The sequence below is a fragment of the Petaurus breviceps genome, unplaced genomic scaffold (assembly GCF_028583685.1).
Source record: "Petaurus breviceps papuanus isolate PSGF00001 unplaced genomic scaffold, PetGlider_PUasm1.0 154, whole genome shotgun sequence".
NCBI lineage: Eukaryota > Metazoa > Chordata > Mammalia > Diprotodontia > Petauridae > Petaurus > Petaurus breviceps.
In genome coordinates, this window is record NW_027185715.1 from 12411240 (window position 1) to 12439053 (window position 27814).

General features: G+C 38.8%; 1 protein-coding gene across 3 annotated transcripts in view; it reads left to right on the forward strand.

Moving 5' to 3' along the window:
* Nucleotides 1-27814, forward strand: part of IRAK3 (interleukin 1 receptor associated kinase 3) — a 114648-nt gene that overhangs the window by 64741 nt on the left and 22093 nt on the right. For all 3 annotated transcript variants that reach the window (XM_069080956.1, XM_069080949.1, XM_069080945.1), the window contains exons 6-8: nt 4317-4381; nt 10296-10410; nt 14558-14676. In XM_069080956.1, coding sequence (XP_068937057.1) covers nt 4317-4381; nt 10296-10410; nt 14558-14676 — 299 coding nt within the window. The remainder of the gene's footprint in view (nt 1-4316; nt 4382-10295; nt 10411-14557; nt 14677-27814) is intronic.

The window sequence follows — 27814 nt, forward strand, 5'->3', positions numbered from 1 at the left end:
GGAAATGGATAGGAATTAGGAAACTGGCAGAAAATGTGAGATGACCTCAATAGCTTTATTTTTGCTTAAATCTGCAGCATTAGCAATGCTAATGACAATAATAGCTTATAGTCTCATAGTTCTTTATAATCTACAAGGTTTGTAACATACATTATCTCATTTGAGTTTTCTGGCTACCCTAGTGAAGACTTTCTTCTAACAACAGCAGGACTTTTGTAGTCTTTTCTTTGACAGTTTTACTTAAGGCAAGCTGTTGGATTTGATAACTACTGGCTTTAAAGAAACTGTCTCAGTGGGCAATGTGGTCCCATCTGGGTATATTTATTGGGATAAATTATAGAAGAATTTCTTATTAGCATCAATTTCATTTAGGAGGAAGAAGATTCGAGAAGTAATAGGCACTCCTTTTTGCCTTTTTCCTCTTTAAAGGACAGATCAGAGAGCCGCAGAACAGACCTGTGTTCTGGAAGGGAAGAAAGAGGAGGGACTTTTATGACGTCTCTTCCCCCTGGAAACCATTAATAGTGGTGTGAGGGCAGAAAACAGGAATTAATATGTTCCTCTATAGCATTCTGAGTCCAGGTCATAGACTAATAGTGGATTCTAACATGACAAAAGATGTCAGAAGCCAGGGTAATGATAGAGTTCCTTTAGAAGTCCATGATGGAAGCATATATGCATACCCACTCAGCCTGAGAGGTGAGTTCATGGACAGTCCTCTTAAACACCAACCTCCTGTATAGAAAAGGGAAATTTCTGTCTCATAGGTGGTTCGATACTAAAATCTAGTCTTCTAGTCAGTGAAGGGAGATTTCCTGGGCTGTACCAACTTTGGGGATTATCTAGTGGGTCATTCCAAATTTGAGAGTTCAGGTATCAAACCTAGATAGAGGAAGATTTCAGGAACATTTTTAGGAAAAGAAAAAAAAGATTACCCATACGTCTCCTATAGCTAGAGAACAGAGCCATGGCATAGAGGTGGAGAGTAGGACAAGAGATTTGGATCATGTCATCCCTGGCTATTAAAGAGAATTTATTCAGAAAATGTAGATCTGATAGGAAGGGAGTTGCCTGCCTAACATCCTCAAAGTGTGCTTGCCCTCCGGTGGGGGGAAATCCAAACTATAGCTGCCACAAGGAGGGTTGAAGGAACTTTCTAGGATCCTGTGGAGGAAGCTAGAGATTCACCAGAATGTTTGTGTGTTATCTAGATGTCAACCCTAATTTCAGTTCCTTTTGAGGAAAACAAGTGTGAATGTTTTATTATCTATTCATAAGCTCTTGTAAATCTTTTACGTCTTCTGTTTCTAGTAAGGTGAAACAAAGGCTGTCCTCTATTCATAGATTAAAAGGAACAGGCAGTCAAAGAACAAAGCAAAACACACCTAAAGAAGACAGCTAAGTGGGGAAGGGGCCCCATCAATTGTCATGATACAGAAGCAGGGGAATTAAAGTCCAGAAATTAGTGAGAGACGGGCAGCTAGGTGGTACAGTAAATAGAGCACTGGCCCTGGAGTCAGGAGGACCTGAGTTCATATCCAACCTCCGACACTTAACACTTATTAGCTGTGTGACCTTGGGCAAGTCACTTAACCCCAATTGTCCTGCCTTCCCCCCTCCAAAAAGACAAAAAAAAAAAAAATCAGTGAGAGAGATATTAAGTTAGAGGCACCAAGACTACTTCTTTGTTTATTGTGTCATTTCCCCAAATAGAATTTTGTAGTCAGGTTTGTACAAATAAAAAGGGTTCAGGAGGCTGTCATCCCCAGCTTTCTGAGGTGAACAGTTTAAGGAAGTAATAGAAAGCTTTTTCTTTAGAGCATGCTAGGTGTTGCAGGGATAGAGCACGTGGTTTAGAGTCAGGAAGAACTGAGTTCAAATCCAGCTTCAGATACTTAACTATAGGCAAGCCATCTCAAACCGTCTGCCTCAGCTTCCTCATCTGTACAATGGGGATAATAATACCACGGACCTTCTAGGATTGTTTAGGGGATCAAATGAGATGATATTTGTAAAGTCCCTGACATTCAATAAGCACTTAAATACTTGTTTGCTTCCTTCCTTTACAAAGAGAGAAGATTTTCCCCCCTAGAATTACCTGTACAAATGAATGGATAAATCCAGTCCTGAGATAGATAGATACACACACACACACACACACACACACACACACACACACACACACTCACCTATGTCCATACACTCATGTGTATCTCTGTCTCTGTCTCTCTCTGTCTCTGTCTCTCCTGTCTCCTCTCTGTCTCTGTCTCTGTCTGTCTCTCTGTCTCTGTCTCTGTCTCTGTCTCTGTCTCTCCCTACCAAAAGTCAGCATATCCAGAGCTCATCATTAAAGCTGCATGCATATGGTATAATAAGTGAAGGGGAGAATCTCAGAACCTCTTTTTTTAAAGGAAGCTTTATTGATGACTTTTGTTATTATGTCACTGGTATTCTCTCTGCCCACATGTTTTTTGCTTTTTTTTTTTTAGTAGAAAGGCAGGGCAATTGGGGTTAAGTGACTTACCCAAGGTCACATGGCTAGTAAGTTTTAAGTGTCTGAGGTCAGATTTGAACTCGGATCCTCCTGACTCCAGGGCTGGTGCTCTATTCACTGTGCCACCTCACCACTCCTCTCTGCCCACATTTGAGCCCCTCCCTTGTAACAGAAAGAAAAACAATTAAGCAAAATCACAAGCATGGTGGCCATATTTGACAGTGTATGATAAGCTTGTGCCATAATTGTATTCTCCTTCTCTGTGACAAATATATATTTTATATGTGTATGTATGAATATAATGTTATGTGTGTTAACATCAAATATGTAATAATTGTTAAATATATACACACATATATTTTCAATTTAGCAAAGTGGTAATAGAATCTCTGTTTCTCTGCATTTTTTTTTCTGTGCATTGAAATAAAGGGCAGGGTCTTTTTTCTTTTTCTGAGTCATTTTCTTTCATATTCAACTCTTAGTGATCTCATTTGGGCTTTTCTTGGCAAAGATCCTAAAGTGGTTTGACATTTCCTTCTCCAGTTCATTTTTACAGATGAGGAAGGGAGACCAGCAGGCTTAAGTGACTTGCCTAGGGTCACATATAAATGTCTGAAGCTAGATTAGAACTCAGGAAGATGAGTCTTTTTGACTCCAGGTATAATTAGCATAAATTTTAGCCATGGCAATTTCATATGGAATAAAAGCTTTCATTAGCAATTATTGGGGACTATTTTCCATATTAATGAGATTAATTTAATTTAATTAATTAATGAGATTTCCTATGTGTCTCCTATGTCTTTATGTCTTCCTATGAAATCTCATTTATGCTAATTAAATAAAATGTTGTTGAAAATTTCATTCATTTCATTTCTTGAAAATATGCAAAATGAGATTGCCTATGTGTTCAGACTGTATTTATTCTATATATCTTATATATGCACTTAAATGTGTCTCTCCCCTTAGAACATGTACACCTTACAAGTAGGAATTACTTAATTCTTTCATTTGTATACCTCACACCTAGCAGGCTCATAGTAGGCACTTTTTTTGGTTTTGTTTTGTTTTTTTTCTTTTTGGAGGGGAGAAGGCAGGACAATTGGAGTTAAGTGACTTGCCCAAGGTCACACAGCTAGTAAGTTTTAAGTATCTGAGGCCAAATTTGAACTCAGGTCCTCCTGACTCCATGGCCAGTGCTCTATTCACTGTGCCATCTAGCCGCCCCTATAGTAGGCACTTATTAAATACTCATTAATTGATTATTAATTGTTTGTGATATAGGATTGAACCTAGGTCTTCCTCACTCTGAGGCTGACTTCTAACCACTACAGGATATACATATCACTGTACTAGGTGAATCAGATTGCTTGATATTTGCCAAGCCAATAACAAATTCACTTGTACTGTTGGAGTGGTTAGCTCCCAATTCTAGAGAGCTCAGAACATGACCCTCAACTATTCCTTAGAGTCAGTGTGTCATATGGTCAACATATTGTTTTTACTCACATTAAGAAATTCGATCAATGAAATCTTACAATCCAGGCTAACCCCAAAATGGAGGTCATTGCTTCAAGCCTCTGAGGCCTGAGCTCATGTAACATGCAACCCCCCCAAGGAGTGACCCAGAAGAGTTTGTCATTACAACTGAAATCAATACGCAATTTGTTCTGATCAGGATGGGATTTTTGATATTTGAAGCATTATTCTAATTTGCAGAATGAAGCAGTTTGAACATAAATTTACCGAAGGGTTAATGATACTAAAACATTTTCAGATTTGTACTTTATATCCAATTTTTTGTTTTATTTTTTATAATATTTAGGAGAAAGCTACACAGGATAACAAAAATTGGAAGATGTTTTTCTCAGAACTTAAAGTTTTGAATTTGTGAGTATATTTTCTATCTTTAGTTTCTCTAACTTCTATTCCCTTGCTATCTAAAATATTGGTTAGTATTTGGTAGGGTGGGCTCCATAAGTGAATTTTTTAAATAGACCATTTATATTACTAATGCAAATATATTTGAACTAGGACATTAAATCTCCACCATAAGACAGGCAGCTATTGCTACCATAGTGCACAGAATGCTGGACCTGGAGTCAGGAAGACCTGAATTCAAATCTAGCCCCAGACACTTACTAGCTGTGTGCCCTTGGCAAATCACTTAACCTCTGCTTGCCTCAGTTTCCCCTTCTGCAAAATGGAGATAATAATAACACCTACATCCCTGGGTTGTTGTAAGGATCAAATAAGATAGTAATTGGAAAGCACTTAGCACAATGCCTGGCACGTGGTCAATGCCATGTAAATGTTAACTATTATTATTGTAGGATGTGAAATATTTTAGAAAACTCTATATTGTGATGTATTTTGTGTAGTATTGGAGTTTCTTTTTCTTCTTCATTAGATACATGCCAGTATGGACTATTACATATTTTTTTCTTTTGAGGGGAGAAAACGAGGCAGTTGAGTTAAGTGACTTGCCCAAGGTCATACAGCTAGTAAGTATCAAGTGTCTGAGGCTGGATTTGAACTCAGGTCCTCTTGACTCCAGGGCCTGTGCTCTATTCACTGTGCCACCTAGCCACCCTGGAGTCAATTTTTTTTAAAGAATTTTCTTTATAGAATCTCTTCCCAAGAAGCAAAACAGTTTCCTTAGGAAAGAAGTTCTCTTTAACCTTCTTATCTTTGTACCTCAATCAGTCTCTCTTCAGTCATGACAGTTAATGCAGAATCACAGTTAAATGCCACTCTCTCAAGATTGTATTCCTTCTTTGAGTAATTAAGTTGCAAAATCAGATCTTTCCACTTAAGGGAAAAACAATTAGCAAATTAATTATTTTGAACTTCTTTATAGTTCATCTGTTACTATAGCCATTTGTTTCTAAGTTATGATGCTATAACTTCAATAAAGCTGTTGGTAGCTATGAATGAATGAAAGAAAAATACTTGAGTTTCATGAATCTTTCATTTTATATTAGGGATCATGATTCAATATGTACTTTCTGGTAATGACATTTGTGAGCAAAGTTTAGCTAATTTACCTACACTAAGAAATGATTATTCTTTTTTTTTTTTAAAAGTAATCGGGGTTAAGTAACTTGCTCAAGGTTACACGGCCAGTTATTTCTGGGTGTGGTGCTAAGTATCTGAGCCCAGATTTGATCCCCAGGTCATCCCAACACTGGAGCCGGTGCTCTTACTCGCTGTGCTACCTGGCCACTCCAGAAATGATTACTCTTAATAGTAAAAGTATAAACAGGATGCTTTTCCCCACTTCTCTGCTTTGCATTATTAGCTTCTGAATTATAGTGTCTAGAATATGCATGTATATAAACACACATATTCATATGGGTACTTTCATAGCTATAGCAATCTTTACATATGTTAGTATTATGTTCACATACGTAAGGTGACATGGCAGGGTGGGAAAAGCTCTCAATGTGTAATCTAGCATCATGGATTCAAATCCTGGTTGTGCCATTTAGTATCAATGTGACCTTGAATAAATTTTTTTTGTCTATATCATATTATATTTCTATCTATTTTGTTAAACATTTCCCAATTACATTTTAATCTGGTTCTGGGCAGCACTCAGGGATGTATCTTTCTCTATTCTAGAAGGTCATAAGGTCATTATCACCAAGGGGTGGAAGGTGGTGGAAGCAACCTAACCATTTCACCCATGGAAGTTAGCTGAGATTAATATATTATATTTAATTTTTTCCCTAATTACATGTTCAGACAAATTTTAGCATCTTTTATAGAAAAGTTTTGAGTTTTAAATTCTATCCCTTTCTCCCCTCCCCCTCCCTGAGATGGTAAGCAATCAGATATGACTTTGAATAAATTACCTTTTTAGGCTTGTTTCTTCATTTGCAAAATGAAGGGATTGGACCATTTTGTTTTAAAATACAGTATGGTCAGGGGCGGCTAGGTGGCGCAGTGAATAGAGCACCGGCCCTGGAGTCAGGAGGACCTGAGTTCAAATCCACCCTCAGACACTTAACACAAAAACTAGCCGTTTGACCTTGGGCAAGTCCCTTAACCCCAACTGCCCTCCAAAAAAGCAAAAAAAAAAAATAAAAAAGGATATATGGTATTCTAAGAGGTAGAAATAAGACATGGGAGACAGCTAGAGCAAAGACACATAGATATGAGATGTAGTGGCATTGGAGGACCAGCAAGAAGGCCAGCTTGGCTGAACCATGAGTACAAGAAGGGAAGCAATATGTAACTAAGTGATAAAGGTTAATTGGTTGTAGAGGTCTTTAAATGCCAAACTAGATTTCCTATTTAGAAATAAGGGAGATATGAGAGATACCTCTCTGCCTTTTTTGCAGAGTTGAGAGACCCTGGGTATGGAAAACTCCCTAATTATCTTATATGTTTTTGATGGATTTGTTAGTTTTGCTGACCTCTATTTTTTCCTCATTTTTATTCTTTGTTATAAGACATGGTCCCCTTATAATTGGAGAAACTTGGAGGGTTATATTAGGAAATGCAGGTGATGTAACAGCAGAAGCAGCATGGGTGGCACAGTGGATAGAACATTGGGCTTAGAATCAGGGAGACTCATCTTTATGAGTTCAAATCTGCCTTAACAGCGCTTATTAGCTATGTGCCTCTGGGCAAGTCACTTAAGCCTGTTTGCCCAAGTGCCTCACCTGTAAAATGATCTGGAAAATAAAATGGCAAACCACTCCAGTATCTTTGCCAAGAAAACCCCAAAATGGCATCACAGAGACTCAAACACGACTGAACAACAATAACAAAAGATGCCCAGAAATTTTTTTAAAGATAGAAATGCTGCCCTACTGTGTACTATGGTGCAATAGACATAGCTATACCTAATTTTGGCAAATATCAAGCTAGTATTGTTTTCACCCTTATACACAGAATTACAAGATATAAACCTAGGAGAGGCCTTTGGCATCATCAATAATCCAACTCCCTAATTTTACAGAGAAGTCTTGCTTCAGGCCTCTGCCCCCTAGTGGTAGAGCATTGAATTTCAACATACATTGGCATACAGGACTCAGCACTACACACTAGTCTCTCTCCAGAGAGAAGTGCTTAATATTTATTCCATGTCTTCATTTTGGATTTGGACTCTCAGGAATCTCAGTAAATCTACAAACTGGATTTGGACTCTCATATCTTTTTATGAAAGTCTCACAGGAACCTGGATTATTATATTTCTGAGCAGGCCCAAGGACAAGATGCTTTAAAATATAATCGACACCAAATAGCAACATTAACTCTGTGATTTACATTGATAGAAACCTTTTTTTAGCATCAAACTTTACTAGTCATGTACATATTCTCTTATATTTTCAATATCCCTTCTATTTGATAAGTCTTCTCACATATGGAGTTCTAAACCATTCAAATGAAATTGAGGGTAAATGTTCTGATTTAAACTGCATTATTTTTGAATTATGTCATATATAAAGAGAATTCATAATATAGTTACAATGTATCCCAAACTACTGAGAGATGTATAATCTGTTCATTGATTCATAAAAAGTTCTCTGGAGAGAATAATAAGCCTGAAGAAACCATAATTTCTTAAATTCTCTTTTACATTTAGATTATCTTATTTACTTGAAAAATGTCTGCTATCATTATCATTAGAAATCTCCCCACTGAGTTTATAACATTTGATGGAAGATCACGCAGTCTGTATTTTTTAAAAATTTGTTTGCTCAGTAAATGTGTACTGTTTTCACATAGCATATTGTATTAAGAAAGAATTATGTATGCTGTATTAAGAAAGATTGCTAGGTCATTCCCCAGTAGATAAGTGGTAAATGTATGTGGTCAAATAGTTCTCCAAACAATTGAAAACTCTTGGCAATTTCATGAAAGAATGCTTCAGATCATTAATAAGGAAAAAACAAATCCAACCAACTCTGAGGTTTTATGTCACATTTTAAAAGTTGACAAAGATGAACAAACATAGAAATAGTCCATGTTGGAGGGGTTGTAGAAGATGGGAACACTAATACTAAATAATATTACTAATTTATTTATTATTATATATATGAATTACTAATAAAATAACTAATACTAAAATACTAATAATAAATTGTTGGTGGAAGTGCGAATTGGTCTAGCCATTCTGGGAAGCAGTTTGGATTTATGCAAAGAAAAGTGATTAAAATTTACATACCCATGGCTAAATGAATTATAGACCATAAATATAATGAAATATTACTGTGCTCCAAGAAATTATACATGTGATGAGTACACAGAATAATGGTAAGATGTGTATACAAGATACAGAGTAAAGTAAACAGAACCAAGAAAACCCAGTGACTAAAACAATATATACAGATATAACAGGACAAAAACTGAATGCAATGAAATCATAATGATTAATGTTGGCCTCAAAAAGAGATGTAAGAAGATTTCTCTCTATTCTCTTTCCACAGATGGAAGACTATAGGTTTAGAACACTAAACATAATATCAAACTTTTTTAAAGTGTTGGTTAATTTTGATGAACTGAGTTTTTCCCCCTCTTTTAAAAAATTCTTTGTTATAAGGGAAGCTTCTCCAAGAAGGAAGAAGAATACATTGGGAAATATATGTGATTGTAAAAAAATCAATAAAATTTTATTTAAAAATAAAAGATCAAAGAATTTAGAGGTTGAGGGCCTAGCCTGTAAATCTGCTTCTACCATTTGCTTCCTGTGTGAATCTTGGTGCTTCGGTTTCTTCCTCTGTAAATTAAGAGGGTTGTACTAATTCAATACTATCCTGTGGCTCTAAATATTCGATCCTAACATATCCCTCCCACCTCCTCCACCAAATTATCCCTCCAATTTTTCCCCTCTGTTGAAATCTTCAGTTTCTTCTTATCTACTGACTGGTTCCCTCTCTGCTACTTACAAACACTTCTAGTCTCACCTATCCTTAAAAAACTTTCACTAGATCCTGCTATTCTTGATTGTCATCTTCAGTCTCTTCTTCCTTTCTTAGCAAACCTCATTGAGAAAGCCATTGATATTCAGGGTCTTCTCATCAAACCTCTTATTCTCTTCTGTACAAAGTTCTTCCTCATGACAACCCCGCATCGTAATTAGTACACATACTGTTATCTATCTTTTACAAAGAAAGAAACTGAGTGCCGTAATGTTAAAATGACTTTTCCAAGGTCACATGGCAAATAAGTGGCAGAATCTTCTGAATCCTAGACCAGTACCTCTTCTACTATCCCATCTACTGGTTGTTAATTCCTTTTTAGTGTTCTGGGAAATGTGATAAATTATAGTTGCATACTATTACACATTGTTGTTTTGTTGTGCAATCATGTCTGACTCTTTGTGGCCCCATTTGGAGTTTTCCTGGCAAAAATACTGGAATGGCTTGCCATTTCCTTCTCCATCTCATTTTACAGATGAGGAAACTGAGGCAAACAGGAGTAAGTGGTTTGCCCAGGATCACATAGATAGTAAATCTACAAACTGGATTTGGACTCTCAGGAAGCAGAGACTTCCTGACTCCAGGCTTTGCCCTCTATCTGTTGCCCTGTCTGGCTTCTCTTGCCAGCATGGCTAGAAACTGAAACCCAGAGAGAGTCAACTCATCACACAAATAGCATCAAGTCAAGATTTTAACATTTGTCCTCTGGTTCTAAGTCCTGCATTCTTTAAAATACTATGGAGCTACCTTTCCATTTATTTCTTGCTTTTGAATCGCTTTTTCCCTTGAGATTAAAGTATTTATTTGTTCAAAAATAATGTTTCATGTGGATTGAATAAATTCTATGGGTTTACATCTCTTTTTCTTTCAAGGGTTCAACACCCAAACATCCTGGAACTGGTTGCGTATTTTATGGAGAATGAGACGTTCTGCCTTGTTTATCCATACATGAGGAATGGATCGCTTTGTGATAGGTTGCAGTGTGTAGTAAGTCCTTTTCATTATTCTGCCTGGTTTTCCAACCTGCAGGATTTCAAGAAGCTGTCATCATCCTTCTAAGACCAGTGAAACCCTCTTCAGGTTTATGTGAGAGGACACCAGAGAATTTGTTTCTTTCTGCATGGAAGCAGAACAGTTCTCCAGACATTTGTCTTTTTGGACAGTCAGTGAGCATTTATTGAGTGCCTACTACATACCAGACACTCTGCTAAGCACAGTGTATACAAGAAAGACAAAAACATGGTTCCTCACCTCAGGGAGCTCACATTCTCATGGGGGAGGAACTACCTATAAGAACATGGGGCAAGTAACTACATGCAAATAAGAAACATGTGCCAGACCTAAGTGTTGTAAGTCAGTTAATCAACAAGCATCTATTATGTGTCAGGCATTGTGCTAAGTACAGTAAAAGGTAGTCTGTACCCTCAAGGAGCTCACGTTCTAATGGCAGGAAGGACAACATGTAAACAACTATGGACAAACAAGATATATATGGGATAAATTGGAGAGAATCGATAGAGGACGGATACTAGCATTCAGAGAAGTCAAGAGACTTCTCTCTTGTAAAAGGAGGGATTTGAAGGAATCCAAGGAAATCAAGAGACAGAGATGGGGGCGGCTAGGTGGCGCAGTGAGTAAAGCACCAGCCCTGGAGTCGGGAGGACCCGAGTTCGGTTCTGGCCTGAGACACTTAACACCCACAGAAAAATACTAGCCATGTAACCTTGGGCAAGTTACTTAACCCCAATTGTCCTCCAAAAAAAAAGAGAGAGAGACATAGATGAAGAGAATTCTAAGACAGAATTGTCAAAAAAAATTGTTCAGTTAAGTCCTTCTTATTTAATTATTCCAGACCCCAAATTATTGAGATTAGAACTAGGTTTGTGACTTCATGGACCAAGGGGACTCCCAGGTGTGGAAACTCTCCACCAATGCAGGTTGGCAACTTCTCTACAACATTTCAGATTAGTGAGCTGCCTAGAGCCCCGAAAGGTAAATTATTTGCCCAGGGTTGCACAGTCAGTGTGTCAGAGACGGGATTTGAACACAAGTTGTCTTAGCTTTGAGGCTAGGTCTCTGTCTACTCTGCCATACTTCCACTTAACATATTTTTTTGTTTTTTATTTTATATACATATAATATATATTATTAATTATATATAATATTTATATATTATTAATTATATATAATATATAATAGTATTTATATATTATATATAAAATATAACATATTTTAACATAATTTTGTTGGTGCTGTTATCATTGTCATCATTGTTGTTGGGTTGTGTCCAGCTCTTCATGACCCTGTGGAACATAGCACACCCAGACCTATCCATGGGATTTTCCTGGCAAAGATACTGGGGAAGACTGCCATTTCCTTCTCCAGTGGATCACCTTTTGTCAGAACTCTCTGCTATGACCTGTCCATCTTGAGCAGCACTGTACGGCACAGCTCATAGTTTTCACGCAGATTCCTCCGCCATGACAAGGTGGTGATCCAAGAGGGGAGATACTTTTTATTCAGTTAAAAAACATTTACCAAGCACCTACTATATGCATGTCAGCATGTCTCTATTATAGAGAAGCAGTCATAGAACAGATGCTGATTTACTGGAAGAGGAAGTTTTGTTACTGTTGCTTTTTAACCAGATCTTTCCTAGACTCATGGAATGATTAATGAAAAAAAATAATTCATGGTTCTATACTAGACCGTGTAGCAGACAATGTAGAGAGAAATAAAACACAGTCCCTGGCTTCAAGGAACTTACCATCTAGAAGGCATGATATGACAAGACTTTAATATTTCGTGGATTTTGTTGACTAACACATCTATGTCACAGACTGTGCCTGAGCAGACAGTTTTTCAAAGTTGTTTTGACTTCCTTCATGATAAGCTTCTCTGCAATCAACCAGACTGGTCTGGAAACAATATAAATATGCTATCTATTGCCAGACCCATGCTCCTACCCTTCCCAGCTTGGTAGTACACAAAGCTTCTCCCTTCCACGGCATAGCTTTTGAGAGGGCAAGGTCGTCTCCATGCCATAATGATGTAGTGGCCTATAGTCAATCACTCAACTAGCATTTATTAAACAGGCTGTATGCTAAGCATTAGGGATACAAAAAAAAAGGCAAAAAGCAGTCTCTGTTCTCAAAGATCTCAGTCTAATGAGAGAGACAAAAGGCAAACAAGATGTATACAGGATAAAATGTGGGTTGTCTCAATGGGAAGACATGGAGACTGAGGAAGACTGGGAAAGCTTTCCTAAAGAAGGTGGGACGTTAGCTGAGACTTCAAGGAAGCCAGAGAAATGAGAAGGCAGCTGTGAGGAAGAAGAGGATAGGCTTGGAGTCAGGATGTGGAGTGTTTGTGGGAGGAAAAGGAAAGAGACTGGTGTTCCTGGATCATATTGTTTTGAAGGGGAGTGAGGTGTAAGAAGACTGGAAAGGTAGGAAGGGCCAGGTTGTGAAAGACCTTGAAAGTCAAACAGAAGATTTTATGTTGGATCCTGGACTTAACAGGAATCACTGGAGTTTATTGAATAGAGGAGTGGTGTAATCCGACCAGCATTTTAGGGAGAGAATTACAAATATGTTAACTATAATGTTATATATCACCTTCATATACGATATAATTATTACATAATTATGTGATTTACAATCTTATAATTATGTAATTCTACTCTAATTTATAATATAAAACATAATATTGTATAACATAATATTATGTATTATAGGTAGATGGCACTAGGAGTGGAATCAGGAAGACCTGAGTTCAAATCCGGCTTCAGACATTTACTAGCTGTGTTAACGCAGGCAAGACACTTAATTTTTGTTTGCCTCAGTTTCTTCAGCTCTAAAATAGAGATTATAATAGCACCTGCCTCCCAGGGTTATTGTGGGGATCAGATGAGATAATCATTGGAAAGTACTTAGCCCAGTGACTTGCACATAGTAGACCTATATAAATGCTAACTGTTGTTACTACTAATATTAAAATATCATATAGAATATATAATATATTAGTGGAGAGATTGCTTGTATATAGGAATAAGCAAAGTACATCAGAAAATAAGTGCTTCAGAGGAATCCAAAGTGCAGTGAGGTCAGATTGAGTGAGAAGTTTATTTCTTCTTAAGCTGGAATAAAAGCTCCTTGAGGACAGGAGCTATTTCACTTTTGGCCGAATATCCTCAGTGTCTAGGACAGTGCCTGGCATGTGGGCACTTAATAAATTCTTGTTGAATTGAATTTCTGGACCTTCTTTCTTTATGACTTCAGTAAAAGAAAGCCAAACTGAAGATGTGTGATTGCTTAACTGTTTCAGTTGTATCTGACTCTGTGACTTCATTTGAGGTTTTCTTGGCAAGAAAGTGGTTTGCAGTTTCCTCTTGCTGGCTCATTTTAAACATGAGAAAACTGAGGAAACAGGGTTAAGTGACTTGCCCAGGGTCACATAGATAGTAAATGTTTAAGGCCAGATTTGAACTCAGATCTTTGTGACTCCAGGCACAGCACTCTGTCCAGTGGACCACCCAGATGCTCAAAGAACCTTGAGTCCATGTTCCATGTAACATGAGAGTAGATTGAAGGAGCTAACCATGTTGGAGAAGAGATGGCCAGGGAGCACACATGATAGCTGTCATCATGTAGTTGGAAGGTTGTCACATAGAAGAAGGATGTGGCTTTTTTAATCTGGACCTGTTGGACAGAACCAGGAGTGATGGGTGAACTTTGTGAAGAGTTAAAATTAGATCTGATGACAGGAAAAACTTCTTAACAGGGATATTCAAAAGTGGGCAACTAGATAGCGCTGTAGTCCACAGTGCTCCAGACCCAGAGTCAGGAAGACTCATCTTCTTGAGTTCCAATCTGGCCTCAGACAGTTACTAGCTGTGTGACCCTGGACAAGTCACTTAACCCCGTTTGCCTCAGTTCCTCATCTGTAAAATAAGCTCAAGAAGGAAATGGCAAAACACTCCAGTATCTTTGTCAAGAAAACCCCAAAAGGGGTCACGAAGAGTTAGCCACAACTGGAACAAATCAACAACAATAATAACAATAAAAAACACAAATATACTAATATTTCCCTTAACACTGAATTCCCACCAAACTAACTATACTTCTCTTTTTAGGATAATACTTTTCCGCTTTCTTGGCAACTTCGACTTGGTATTTTGATAGGAGTAGCCAGAGCCGTTCAATATCTGCACAGTGTTGAACCGTGCGCTGTCATCTGTGGCAACATAACAAGGTAAATTTCACAAACATCCTTGGTCCATCCCTTATGGTGTCCAGCGATGCCCCCTTACTTTCATTATCAAAGGTAAGTAGATACAATGAGAGGAATATGGATAGACTGCAGTCTGCATCACTGGAGGGAAACTACACCAGTGAGATCCCCAGTCCATCAAAATATCAAAGTAATCTTGGCATAGATGGCAAAAACAGAAATAGTCTAGTGTGACTCGAGAATGTTTGGTATAATGAAAGTGTATTTGATTAAGAGTCAGAAGACCTTGGTTCAATTCTATATTTCTCTACTTACTACCTTTGCAACCACAAACAAGTGACTTCACCTCTGAGCCTTAGTTTCCCCATCTATAAAATGAGAGCCTTGGACTAGTTGACCTCCAAGGTCCTTTCTAGCTCTTAACCTATGAGCTAATCAAAATCTGCTCTAATCTTTTATTCTGTACCTTTTCCAAGTTAAAATGCTCTCTCAAATTTTTTTTGCTCAGTCCTTTCAGTTGTGTCTAACTCTTTGTGACCCCTTTTGGTGTTTTGTTGGCAAAGATAGGGGAGTGGTTTGCTGTTTTCTTCTCTGGGTCATTTTTCAGATGAGGAAGTGAAGGAAACAGGGTTATAGTGACTTACCCAGGGTCATATAGCTAATAAGTGTCTGAGGCCAGATTTGGACTGAGAAAGATGACTCTTCCTGAATCCAGGCCTGGCACTCTATTTACTGGGCCACCTCGCTGCCCCTTTGTAGTTAACATTTATATAGAACATTATTAAGGTCTTCAGAGGTACTAAATCTCATAATGTTACCTAAGGAGAATTTTATCGCTTTCTTTTAGTATTGTTATAAGAATCCTTTTCTGTTTATCTGGCTATATGTGAATTATCTTCCCTGGGATCCCCCCAAATCACCCACATACTCTAAGGTTTGGCCCCCAGAGGACAATCACTGTTCAAGTTCTCAGCTTAGTCTTATGTGCTCTCCCTCTCCTGTAGTTACTATACATCATGAGCTCCTACTGATGTTCTCCTCATTAACAATCAGCCAAGTGATACAGTGTGCTCTTAGTAAAGATATTTACTAAGATGATACAGCAAATAATAGTAAGAAATGGTGATAATAACAATAAATCTTTCTTCCTCTAAACCTCAGACACTCACTCCCACACATTCACACAGTATGGCAAGGGTGAAAGCCAGGCACACAGTTAGGATACATTCATGGCGAAGACAACTTACAATCTTTGGTACTGCCTTCCCTGGGAGTCCTTTCTCCATAGGGTCCTCATGCAGTAATCTTTGCTGGGTATGTTACTCAGCTGGATTTCCAAACTTTGTTCCTTTCCATAGGTCGACTCCTGGTACCAGGGACTCTCTTTTGAGCCCATAACCAGCTCTTTTCTTTTTTCTTCCTAATTTTGCTGCCAGCTTTAGCTGCCACCTCCCTCAAATAACTTTGTTTCTGCAATGGGTATGTCAGGAAGGTGTGTCTCTGTTCCCTTGCCAGGTATAGCTACACTCTGCTTTGTCTGTCCTCTCTACAGATCGTGCTTTTTCAGACTTTTGGATGAGGTGTCCACTCCTGGTTGAGTAGCCTTATTTCAAATCCACATGGCCAGTGAGAGGGAGGGCAGAGGAGAGAAACACCCCTCTCTCCCTTTGCTACCTTCTGATATAAGTACAAGGGTCTCCTCCATAGCTGTGCTTACTTGCTAATCCTTTCCAAAGTTTAGCTATATAAGACCCTCCAAAGCCATGTCCAATTTTTATTTGTCTAAGGAGATTGCTTCCTTTAATAACGTCAGACAAAAGGGTTCACGCATCATAAAGAGATTACCCAGATGTGGTAGAAATTTTATAGTAGTTAAATCCCTTGTTACCACAGTAAAACCTCACCAATAATGACAGAGTTCTGTGGTAGGGGTGGGACAGGCACATCTCTTAACCTCCCTAAATCTCTTCTCCCACTTAAACATTTTCTGTCCCTAGAAAATCCATCATGGTGCTTTTTGGCAAGGCTCATGTTTACAGAAAATCCAGAAATTAACGTTCTTCCACAAGAATTGAGGCCTGCTATCGCTGGTGAGCCCAGACATCACATCCACTTTCCAAAGTCATGATTACACACTTTTAACAATCTGACATCCTTTTAAAAGTGCTTTGTTAGTTGGACCTGATAGCAGGCCTATGAAATAAATTAGTATTCATTTCTCCTTTTTTTGCTGAGGATTAAGGAAAGGTTAAACGATTAACCCCAGGGCATCACAGCAAGACAGAAGCAAAGCTGGAATTAAAATTCATAGCCCCTGTGTCTGCAGTCTCTTGCTGATCCCACTGAACATGCTGCTCTGAGAATTTTCATATTAAGCTGTACAAACCTCACAGCATCCCTGGCAACTCATTTAGCAAGCTATCAAAAGGGGAGACAGAAAGGCTTCCTCCTTTCTTCTCTTGCAGTGTGCATTCAGGTAGATGGTTGTTTTGCCATAGTAAGTCTGTACCAAGTAAATGAATGCTGTGCTGATAGTGGATCTCTTATCAGTCCCACAGTTGGCAACTGTGCCTTTGATGAACAGTCGGGAAGACGGCAGGAAAAGGTTGCTGCTTCTTTCCAGTAATCTCCCCAAGGACTTGTGAAAGTCTTTTGATGTGTTTTTGACATAAGGACTGGAGCTTTTGTTTGTTCTTCCTAGTGATTAAAAAAAAAAAAGACACCAGAATCGTACTTAGTCCTGGAAGGCATCCACATGTATCTGGTCACATGGTGGCAGTGGTAAGCCTTTAATTTTCTTTTTTTCTAATTTTGATTTTTTTTTTGAAAATTTTTCTGAACTTAACAAAACACCAAATAAAATGGACATTTTCATGTACATAGGAGAACGGGGAAAGAAATTACATTAAACTTCAGATCCCTGTTATCCACAACTTACTTTTCTTCTTAAATGATAATAAATTCAACATGTGACTTTCAAAGGAGGAAAGGGAGAGAAGATTTATTAAGCACCTACTGGGTGCCAGGCACTCTGCCTTATAACAGCTTTACAAATATTATCTATTTGATCCTCACAGCAGCCTTGAAAGGCAGACAGAGATGAAGGGACTTGCCCAGGGTCACAGGCCTAGTAAGTTTTTTGTTTTTTGGCTTTTTGGAGGGCAATTGGGGTTAAGTGAATTGCCCAAGGTCACACGGCTAGTTTTTGTGTTTTGTGTCTGAGGCCGGATTTGAACTCAGATCCTCCTGACTCCAGGGCCAGTGCTCTATTCAATGCACCACCTAGCCACCCCCCTAGTAAGTTTCTGAAGCACAATTTGAACTCAAGTCTTGCTAAGTCCAGGCCCAATGCTCTGCTGTGACACCTAGCTGCCTCAACTTTTTTTTAAAGCTTTCCTATGCATTTTTTTTTTTTGAGGCAATCAGGGTTAAGTGACTTGCTCAGGCAGGGTCACACAGCTACTAAATGTTATGAGGCCAGATTGGAACTCAGGTGTTTCAGACTTCAGGATTGGTACTGTCTACTGTAACACCTAGCTGTCCCTTGTCCTACACATTTGTGATTATTTTTGGCTTTCCTTCTGTTTTCTTCTGTGAATTTAAAAAAAAAATGCTTTCCTTTTCTTCATCTTTTTTTTTTCCTTTTTACTAATTTCCCCCTTATCCCTTGTACATCCACTTACAATTAGAAGAAAGAAAAAGAAAACCCTTGTAACAAATATGCATCTTCAGCAAAAAGAAATTTCTATAATAGGTGCTTCTCAAAAAAACCACAACCATACAATTTCCTCCCCCGCCAAGTACTTTGCACAGTACAATTGAACACACCTGAGCGTGATTGTGACTTAATGGTGCAAATCACTTCCTACTTTTGTAGTGTATCTATTGTTAACGGAAAGGAAGATGCTTTCCCTTTGATAAGTTAGTGCTGTTATCATCAGTTGTATCTGATCGGAGTTGTGTTGACTTTTACCGTTTTTCATTTAAATTGTGTATCTTTTGCTTCTGCTTTCTTCTCTCGAAAATTCTTCATCTTCCTATGTTTCCCTACATTTTTCATATTTGTTAGTCCTCACAACATGATTATAGAACACCCCCCCCCCTCCGCCCCAGTCTCCCTCCTCAACACAGGTCAAACTTGGGTTGGGGCCTATATGACTACTGTCCCTACAGTGGAAATACTCTGGGTACACACTCCTAAGATTGTCACTCACCAGCTCTCATTGGTGTTCCTGAAAGGGGATTGCTTGTTGCCTTTTTCCCTGTGCCTCCGTCAGAAGGCAGTGGGGGAAGATGATTCTGTCTTCCATCATCTCTCCTGCCACTGGCTCTGGGTTCTTGCAAGCCAGTGCCCCAAGGGAAAAGGCAAAAAGCAAACTTCCCTCAACTCTGAGTCCTCCTCCCATAGTAGAGCACCAGCCCTAGAGTCAGGAGGACCTGAGTTCAAATTTAGCCTCAGACACTTAACACAAAACTAACCATGTGACCTTGGGCACATCACTTAACCCCAATTGCCCTACCTTCCCCCCCTCCAAAAAAAAAGCAAAAAAAAAAAAAAGAGAGAGAGAGAGGTTCTTCACATTTTGCAGATGGTGTAACCATTTTTGCATTCCATCGAACATATTAATACCTTGTCTCTATTAACTTGCCCTTTCTGTGATTTCATGAACTGCTCTGGGGAAAAAATCAATTGATTAGGGATGTCCTAACTAATTCCCTTCCTCCTGCAATATTCTGTTAGATTCATGTTGCCACAGTTCAGCTTTCCCGCAGTTTGGGGGAGAGGGGTGTTGTTCAGTCATTTTCAGTTGTGTCTAACTCTTTGTGACCGCATTTGCATTTTGCTTGGGAAAAATGCTGGAGTGGTTTGCCGTGTCCTTCTCCAGCTAATTTTACAGATGAGGAACTAAGGTATATAGGGTGAAATGACTTTCCCAGGGTCACACAGCTAATCAGTAAGTAAGTACACAAAGCTAGTTAAGTATCTGAGGCTGAATCTGAACTTGGTTCTTCCTGACCGCAGGCCTGGCACTCTATTCACTGTGCCACCTAGCCGCTCCTATAAGGCCAAACAAGGCCTTTAATTGTGTAAGGCATGGATGATCAAGGTCCACCTGAGGCCACGTTTCAGAAGTCAAGGCCTGGGCTATCTAATGGTGATGGCAGCACCACCCTACCTGTATAGGTGATCTGGACAGTGTTTAGGCTTAGAGAGGAGGATCAAAGACCCCAATGATTCTACCATAACAGCAGACATTTGATTGCTTTAAAAACCCCTTAAATTATTACTTTAAAAAGTAGCTAGGTGGCTTAGTGAATAGGACCTGAGTTCAGATCCAGCCTCAGAAACTTACTAGCTGTGTGACCCTGGGCAAATCACTTAACCCCAAAGGCTTCCCAAACACCCCCTGCCCCATAAGTAAAGGTAAATAACAAGGAATTAAATCAGATAGCAAGCGCTCTACTCATTTCCCAAGGCTACCTCTGTTTCATTCCCAGAAACTAGATACTGTAGGTCTATTTTCTTTCCACTATTCCTATACCTTTTAACACAGTGATAGAGAAAATAGATATTTTCACTCATGGACAGATCTATTACAGAGTTTCACCCTCACAAGTATCTCTATTAGATTACTTCCTCTTTCCCTCTCATATCTTCTCCCTATTGTGGCTTCTGAGCAAAGCCTTCCAAGTTAGAGAAAAGAAAAAGTATAAGACTTAGCAACTAGACTGAGTCTCAGTGTCTCGGAAGTGAGATATCTTGGCCAAGAACAGAGCACTTGGTGAGAGTCTCGTTGCTCTGAGGGTGGAGGGGAGAAAGCCTCCTACTTCTACCTCTGCTGAGGAGCCATAGTATGATGAGCAAATGAATCTTGTTTTCATCTCCTCTCTCATCTTTTCCATGCTCACTCACCTTCGTATCTTGCCTTGTGAGGCCTCCATTGGCATTTTTATGCCAGGCATACAGAATACATCCAATCAGGTCAAGATGGGATAATGTTATCACTTGAGTTCACATGCAGTCTTCTGAGGGATGTAGTTACCACAGAGAACATGACATTCATGTCCCCTCAATGTGACCTTCTCTTTAATTTGGGTCGTTTCTTAATTTGTTTTGTATTATGAAGCTTGACATGTCTGGTGAAGCCTATGGATATAAACTCTCTCAGAATAATGATTTTATTATTTTGTTTTGTGTTGATTTGTTTACTTACTTTTTTTTAGTTTACAACATTCAATTCCACAATCCCTTGAGTTTCAAATTTTCTCCCCCTCTCCTCCCTCTCCCATCATGGTGGCAAACAATCAAGTATAGGATCTACAAATATCTTCACCATTAATCATTAGTCAGTTTGTAAAGAAGGATTATAACTGATAGAATTATCAGTGGGAAAGAGAAAACAAAACAAAACAATAAAAAGAAACAGAGCAAGTAATTTATTTCAATCTGCATTCAGACTCCACATCTCTTTCCATCATGAGTCTTTTGGAGTTGTCTTACAACCTCACATTTCTGAGAGGAGCCCAGTCTATTGAAGTTGGTCGTCACACATATGTGGTGTCTGTGATTGTGTACAGATTTCTCCTGGTTCTTCTCTTCTCGTTCAGCATCAGTTTATATAAGTCTCTACAGGTTATTATGAAATCTGTCTGCTCCTCATTTCTTATAACACAATAGTATTCCATTACACTCATATACCACAGCTTGTTCAGCCATTCCCCAATTGATGGGCATCCCCTTGATTTCCAATTCTTTGCCACCACAAAAAGAGCTGCTATAATATTTTTGTACATACTACTTTGTACATACATCCCACTCCTCTGATCTCTTTGTTTATAACCCTAGAAGTGGTATTGCTGGGTCAAAGGGTATGCACTTATTTATAGCCCTTTGGGCATAGTTCCAGATTGCTCTCCAGAATGGTTGGATCAGTTCACAACTCCACCAGCAATGCATGAGTGTTCTAATTTTTCCACATCCTCTCCAGCATTTATCATTTTCCTGTTTTGTCATCTTAGGCAATCTGGCCAGTGAGACGTGGTACCTCAGAGTTGTTTTGATTTGCATTTCTCTAATCAATAGTGATTTAGAACATTTTTTAATATGCTTATAGATACCTTTAATTTCATCTTCTGAGAACTGCCTGTTCATATTCTTTGACCATTTATCAATTGGGGAGTGGTTTGTATTCTTTTTTTTTTTCCTTTAGGAGGGCAATTAGGGTTAAGTCATTTGCCCAAGGTCACATGGCTAGTTTTTGTGTTAAGTGTCTGAGGTCAAATTTGAACTCAGGTCCTCCTTACTCCAGGGCTGGTGCTCTACTCACTGCACCACCTAGCCGCCCTAGTAGTTTGTATTCTTATAGATTTGACTCAGTTCTTTGTATATTTTAGAAATGAGGCCTTTATCAGAGACACTGGTTGTAAAAATTCTTTCCCAATTTTCCACTTCCCTCTTAATCTTGGTTACATTGGCTTTATTTGTACAGAAGCTTTTCAATCTAATATAATCAAAATTATCCATTTTGCGTTTATAATGCCCTCTAATTCTTGTTTGGTCATAAAGTCTTCCCCTCTCCACAAATTTGACAGGTAAACTATCCCTTGCTTTTATATATATCCTTTTATATCCATATATATATATCCATTTATATATCCCTTGCTATTCTAGATTGCTTTTATCAGCCTTTATACCTAGATCATGCACCCGTTTTTTTTACTTTATTTTGGTATATGGTGTTAGATATTGATCTATGCCCAGTTTCTGCCATACTATATTCCAGTTTTCCCAGCAGTTTTTGCTGAATAGTGACTTCTTATCCCAAAAACTGGGGTCTTTGGGTTTATCAAACAGTAGATTACTATAGTCATTTGCTGCCGAGTCTCATGTACCCAATCTATTCCATTGATCCACACTACTCTATTCCTCAGCCAGTACCAAGTAGTTTTGATGGCTGCTGCTTTATAATACAGATTAAAATCTGATATGGCTAGGCTACCTTCCCTAGCATTTCTTTTCATTAATTGCCTTGATATTCTGGACCTTTTGTTCTTACAAATAAATTTTGCTATTATTTTTTCTAGTTCTACAAAGTAATTTTTTGGCAGATTGATTAGTATGGCACTAAAATGTAATGTAATTTAGGTAAAATTGTCATTTTTATTATGTTAGCTTGACCCAGCCATGAACAATTGATGTTTTTCCAATTAGTTAGATCTGACTTTATTTGTGTGAAAAGTGTTTTGTAATTGTGTTCATATAAGTCCTAGGTTTGTTTTGACAGGTAGATTCCCAAATATTTTATAATGTCTACCATAGCTTTAAAGGAATTTCTCTTTCTATCTCTTGCTGTTGGATTTCATTAGAGCTATATAGGAATGCTGAGGACTTATGTATATTTTATATCCTGCAACTTTGCCAAATTTATTTATTATCTCAAGTAGTTTTTTCACTTGATTTTCTGGGATTCTCTAAGTATTTCATCATATCATCTGCAAAGAGTGATAGCTTGGTCTCTTCTTTGCCTAATTTGATTCCTTCAATTTCTTTTTCTTCTCTTATTGCTACTGCTAATGTTTCTAGTACCAGATTGAATAAAAGGGGTGATAGTGGACATCCTTGTTTCACCCCTGATCTTATTGAAAATGCTTCTAGCTTATCCCCATTATATATAATACTTGCTGATGGTTTTAGATAGATGCTACTTATTATTTTAAGGAAGACTCCATTTATTCCTATACTTTCTCATGTTTTTAATAGGAATGGATGTTGTGTTTTGTCAAAAGCCTTTTCTGCATCTATTGAGATAATCATATAGTTTCTGCTAGTTTTGTTGTTGATGTGATCAATTATACTGATAGTTTTCCTGATATTGAACTACCCTTGCATCGGAATAAAGATTTTAAATTAATAAAATAAAATCCATGGAATTATAAGGGAAAATAATTATGTTGAAATTCAATTATCAAAAATAGTTTTAAAATATTTTTTTTAAGTTTGCAGACTGTAGTTTGAGAATCTCTACTTTAAACTATGATCCTATGATCATTTCCAGCTCTAAAATCCTGTGATCTTAATATGAGAGCTGTGCTTGTGAACCTTGGGCAACATGTTTCTTCTCTTACGTATTTTTCTCTTATACTTTCATTGTATGTGTAGTAAGCACAGGGGTAGGGCTTACTATTCCAGTATATTTCTCACTTCTCAGTGTATATCTATATTGAATGGAGATTGAGGAAGGATGTCAGATCATATTCTGTCAAGTACAATTTATCTGAATTATAAGCCCAGCCAAGCTCACTTGTGCTGTAAGTTTCTGTTTCTAAAGGATGGCACCTGGGGGAGAGATTGTCAATCAATAGTCAATAAACTTTTATTAATCACCTACTAGGTGCCAGTCACTAGACAGTCTTTGTGCTCAAATAGCTTATAATCTAATATGGGAAGACAACAAACAAAAGGAATCTGGAAAGCTAAGGGTAGGGGAAGGTATCTGGTTCAGGGGCATGATGGACAAGTCCAAAGAAGTCCTAAGGCTTGGTTGATGGGAGATCAGGAGAAGACCATACTGGGGCCCCTTCTTAAATGGAGTCTTGCAAGCCCCTAGCTTTGCCCTCCAACCAGAAGGCTTGGAGATGGTGTGTCCATCAGGCACTTAAAGAAACACTTCATCAAAGAGATGCACCTTGGGCTAGAAATGTGGCTGTTGATACACAGCATTTGAATTTTTGTGGAAAGAAGTTGCTATTGATTATTATTCTCCAGTTCTTCCCTTCCCCCTTCTCCTATCTCTTTCTCTTCGACCTCCCTCCTTGCTCCTTTTCCCTTTCCCCCCTTCCTCTGCCCCCTCTCCTTCTTCCTTTCCTCCTTTTTCCTCCCCCCTCCTCCCTGCTCCTCCTTTCCTCCTGCCCCATCCTCCCATCCCCTACCTCCTTTTCTCCTTCCCTCTCCTCTTCTCCTTTTCCCCCTCCTCAGCTCTCCTCCTCTTCCTCCTTCTCCCTCTTCACTTTCCCCCTCCTTGTCTCTCCTCCTCTTCCTCCTTCTCCCTCTTCACTTTCCCCCTCCCTTTCCCCTTTCCCCTATCTCACACAGACTAGAAGCACAAGGGCCAGTCTCTCATCCTACCCCACAACTCACTGACACAGAGACTTTGAACTGCTCCATTTCTCGCCTGAATCAGTTTGCCCCTCCTTAGGCAACCTCTTGGTCCTTCCCTCCACCCCAGTCCTGAGGTCTCGCCATCATTGGCACTGGACTTAGTGTAGACACCCCACCAGCCTTCAGCCTTGTGGCAGCTCAGAATCTCCAAGCTCTAGACACCCACCAGCCTCAGCCTCCCTAGTAGCATAGAATACAGGCATGTGTCACTACCCCTGGCTGCCCCAATTCCATTTTCCCAAAAGTAAAGACTCAAAAACAAAAAAAGGGCAGCTACCTGTAGTCAGAAGGATCCTTAGGCATGAATCTAATTTTATTTGGAACACAATCATGATTTCATCCAAAAGCCCCCAAAACATAGGCTGACATTTCCCTGTCTGCTTCTCTGTCAGCATGAAGCACCCCTGTTCCAGAGGGTGACTCCTCTCTGAAGAGTAAGGGACAATTCCCCTTCCAAAGCCCATTCCACTCTTGGCCTTTCCGCTGAGCTTGCCAGTGAGCATGCTAATTAGTGTCAGCTGTGACAGTGGGTTTGGTGATGTGAACACCTGTTCACTGGGTACTGGAATGAGACCATCCTATTTTGTTCAGGCCACTAAACATCCGTTAGATGGTAATGACTTTAAATCATCAGCAGTCTCAGCTGAGCTGGATTTGGGTAACCCAGATTAGCCTTCTGAATCTGTTTTAAATGATTCCCTCATTTTGCCCTAAGCCTGGACCTCCCTCTCTCTTAGGCATCTCCATGTGCAGCCTAACACCTTGGGAAATATTCAGATTGCCTGTATTATCTTTCCTGTCAAGGATAGTGATTATGTAGGAGAGAACCGTTTTGGGGACAGATTATTGTTGTTCAATTGTTTTAATCCTGTCTAACTCTTCATGATCCTATTTGGGGTTTTCTTGGCAGAGATACTGGAGTATTTTTCCATTTCCTTCTCCAGCTCATTTTACAGATGAGGAAACTAAGGCAAACAGGGTTACGTGACTTGACCAGTATCACATAGTGTCTGAGGCCAGACTTGAACTCAGGAGGAGGAGTCTTCCCGACTCCAGGTCTGCAAATTGTGATGCCACCTAGTTACGCTTTGGGGACAGCTACAGCCAGAGTAATCCTTTCTAAAAGAGAAAGAACAGCTCTTATCATATGCTATGAAGTGAGCCTACGTCTTCTTCTAGAGGGTCAGGGCTTGCATTGAATAGTATTACTCTTGTAATAAGAGTAAGCAATATGAAGGAACCAGTGGAAATAACTGGAGTCAGAGGACCTGAATTAAAATTCTATCTCTGCTGTTTGCTACCAGTGAGGCATTGGGCAACTCATTTAACCAGTCTGTGCCTGAGTTTCCTATAAAATGAAGGGACTGGTCTAAATGGCTTCTGACTTTTCTGCCAACACTACTGGTAGCATCATTTACATTTTTAAAATAAATTATTCGATTAAATCCATAGATTAAGCTGTGTTATGGAAATCTTTAGGGGATCATTCAGTAGTAAACTTTTCCCATCATATTTAAAAACATGTAGCCACTTTAGAGAAAAGGAAAGGCAGTGGGTATCCCAAATTGGTGAATGAAACTCTCAAATTTTATCATTTGTAATACATATACTCTACTTTGATACAGGATGACTTTTTTAATTGACGAATTTATAATTTAAGTACTTTCCAGAAAAAAAAAGTTTATTGTTTATTTAAGTTAAAGTTGTGTTTACCATAAAAGTTCCAAAATTGGGATAAAGGCACCTTGACTGGGTCTCTACAGGTGGGGCGCCAGGAGAAGAATCAACACAGGATAGTGGAGAGAGGACTGGTTTAGGATTCAGGAAACATGTGATGATTAAAAAGGTTCGAGAGAGAAAGTTTTGGGGTAACTTAGTTATTTTATTAATAAGGCCAGCATGTTATTAATAAAAGAACGGTCATTTGACCATCTGTCTAGACCAAAGACAATCATGAGGTGAGCTCACAGTTTATATACCCTTCAAAGAGTAGGTATTCCTGAGGGGTAGCAATCAACTCTGATTGGACAACACAGTGACATCATATCACCCTTAGACTGAGAAGCTCTCCATACCCAACCACCCACAGCTTTGGGCTATTTATTCAAGAAATCTATACCCCACCCAAGCCTGAGCAGAACACAATAGCTTCTACCAGGATTGTTAGTCCAATATCATTATCAGCAAGTCCTTCAAGAGACTGAACTTTTAAAATCAGGACTTTGGAAGAGACAGCCCTGAATCTCCCCAAATTACTGGTTATTAATCATTTCTCTCATTCCCCCATTTGTTTCTATTGAGAGATGCAGCCTCCTTAGTGAATCATTCACTGATATGACAAACACTCCATCAAGGGTTTCTAACTATGGGACTTATGAGAGGAGACAATGTGATGGAGAAAAGGGAGATGGACAGCCTTTGACAAAATCAAAGGGAGAGATCCCCTTTGATAAGTAGACCTTACAGATAAAAGACATAGAGTGAAAAAGTAAACAGCAAAATAAAATTGTCCATTTAAGGCTCAGAAGTCTCATCTCTTATAGCTTTCTGGTTCTCTGGATACTGTCTGACGCAGTCCTGTGGTTTGAGTGAGGTCTCAGAGCGGTTCAGCAGTTCAGGTCACTTGTAGAAATTCTCTTCTTTGCTAAAGATTTCCTACAAAATTGGTCTTAACGCTATTTTAAATTTACTTTGCCAGTACCAGGTCAAATGATCAAAGTCAGCTCAACCCTTATGTCTATTACTAGAAATTCAAATATGGAAACTTTTAGACCAGGGATTTGACAATTTTAGGTTAGCCAATTGCCATATTGATATATCTAAAAAACCTAAAGACAAATAGAAAAATTAGAACCCTATTTTTATGCTTGGCATCATTCAATTGGTTCTAATCCTGAATCTACTACTAGTTAATTAGGTGACCCTGCAAAAGTCTTTTAAACTGTTTAGCTCTCAGGTTTCTCATCTTTAAGATTAGGGGAAAGGAGAAATGAGTAATAG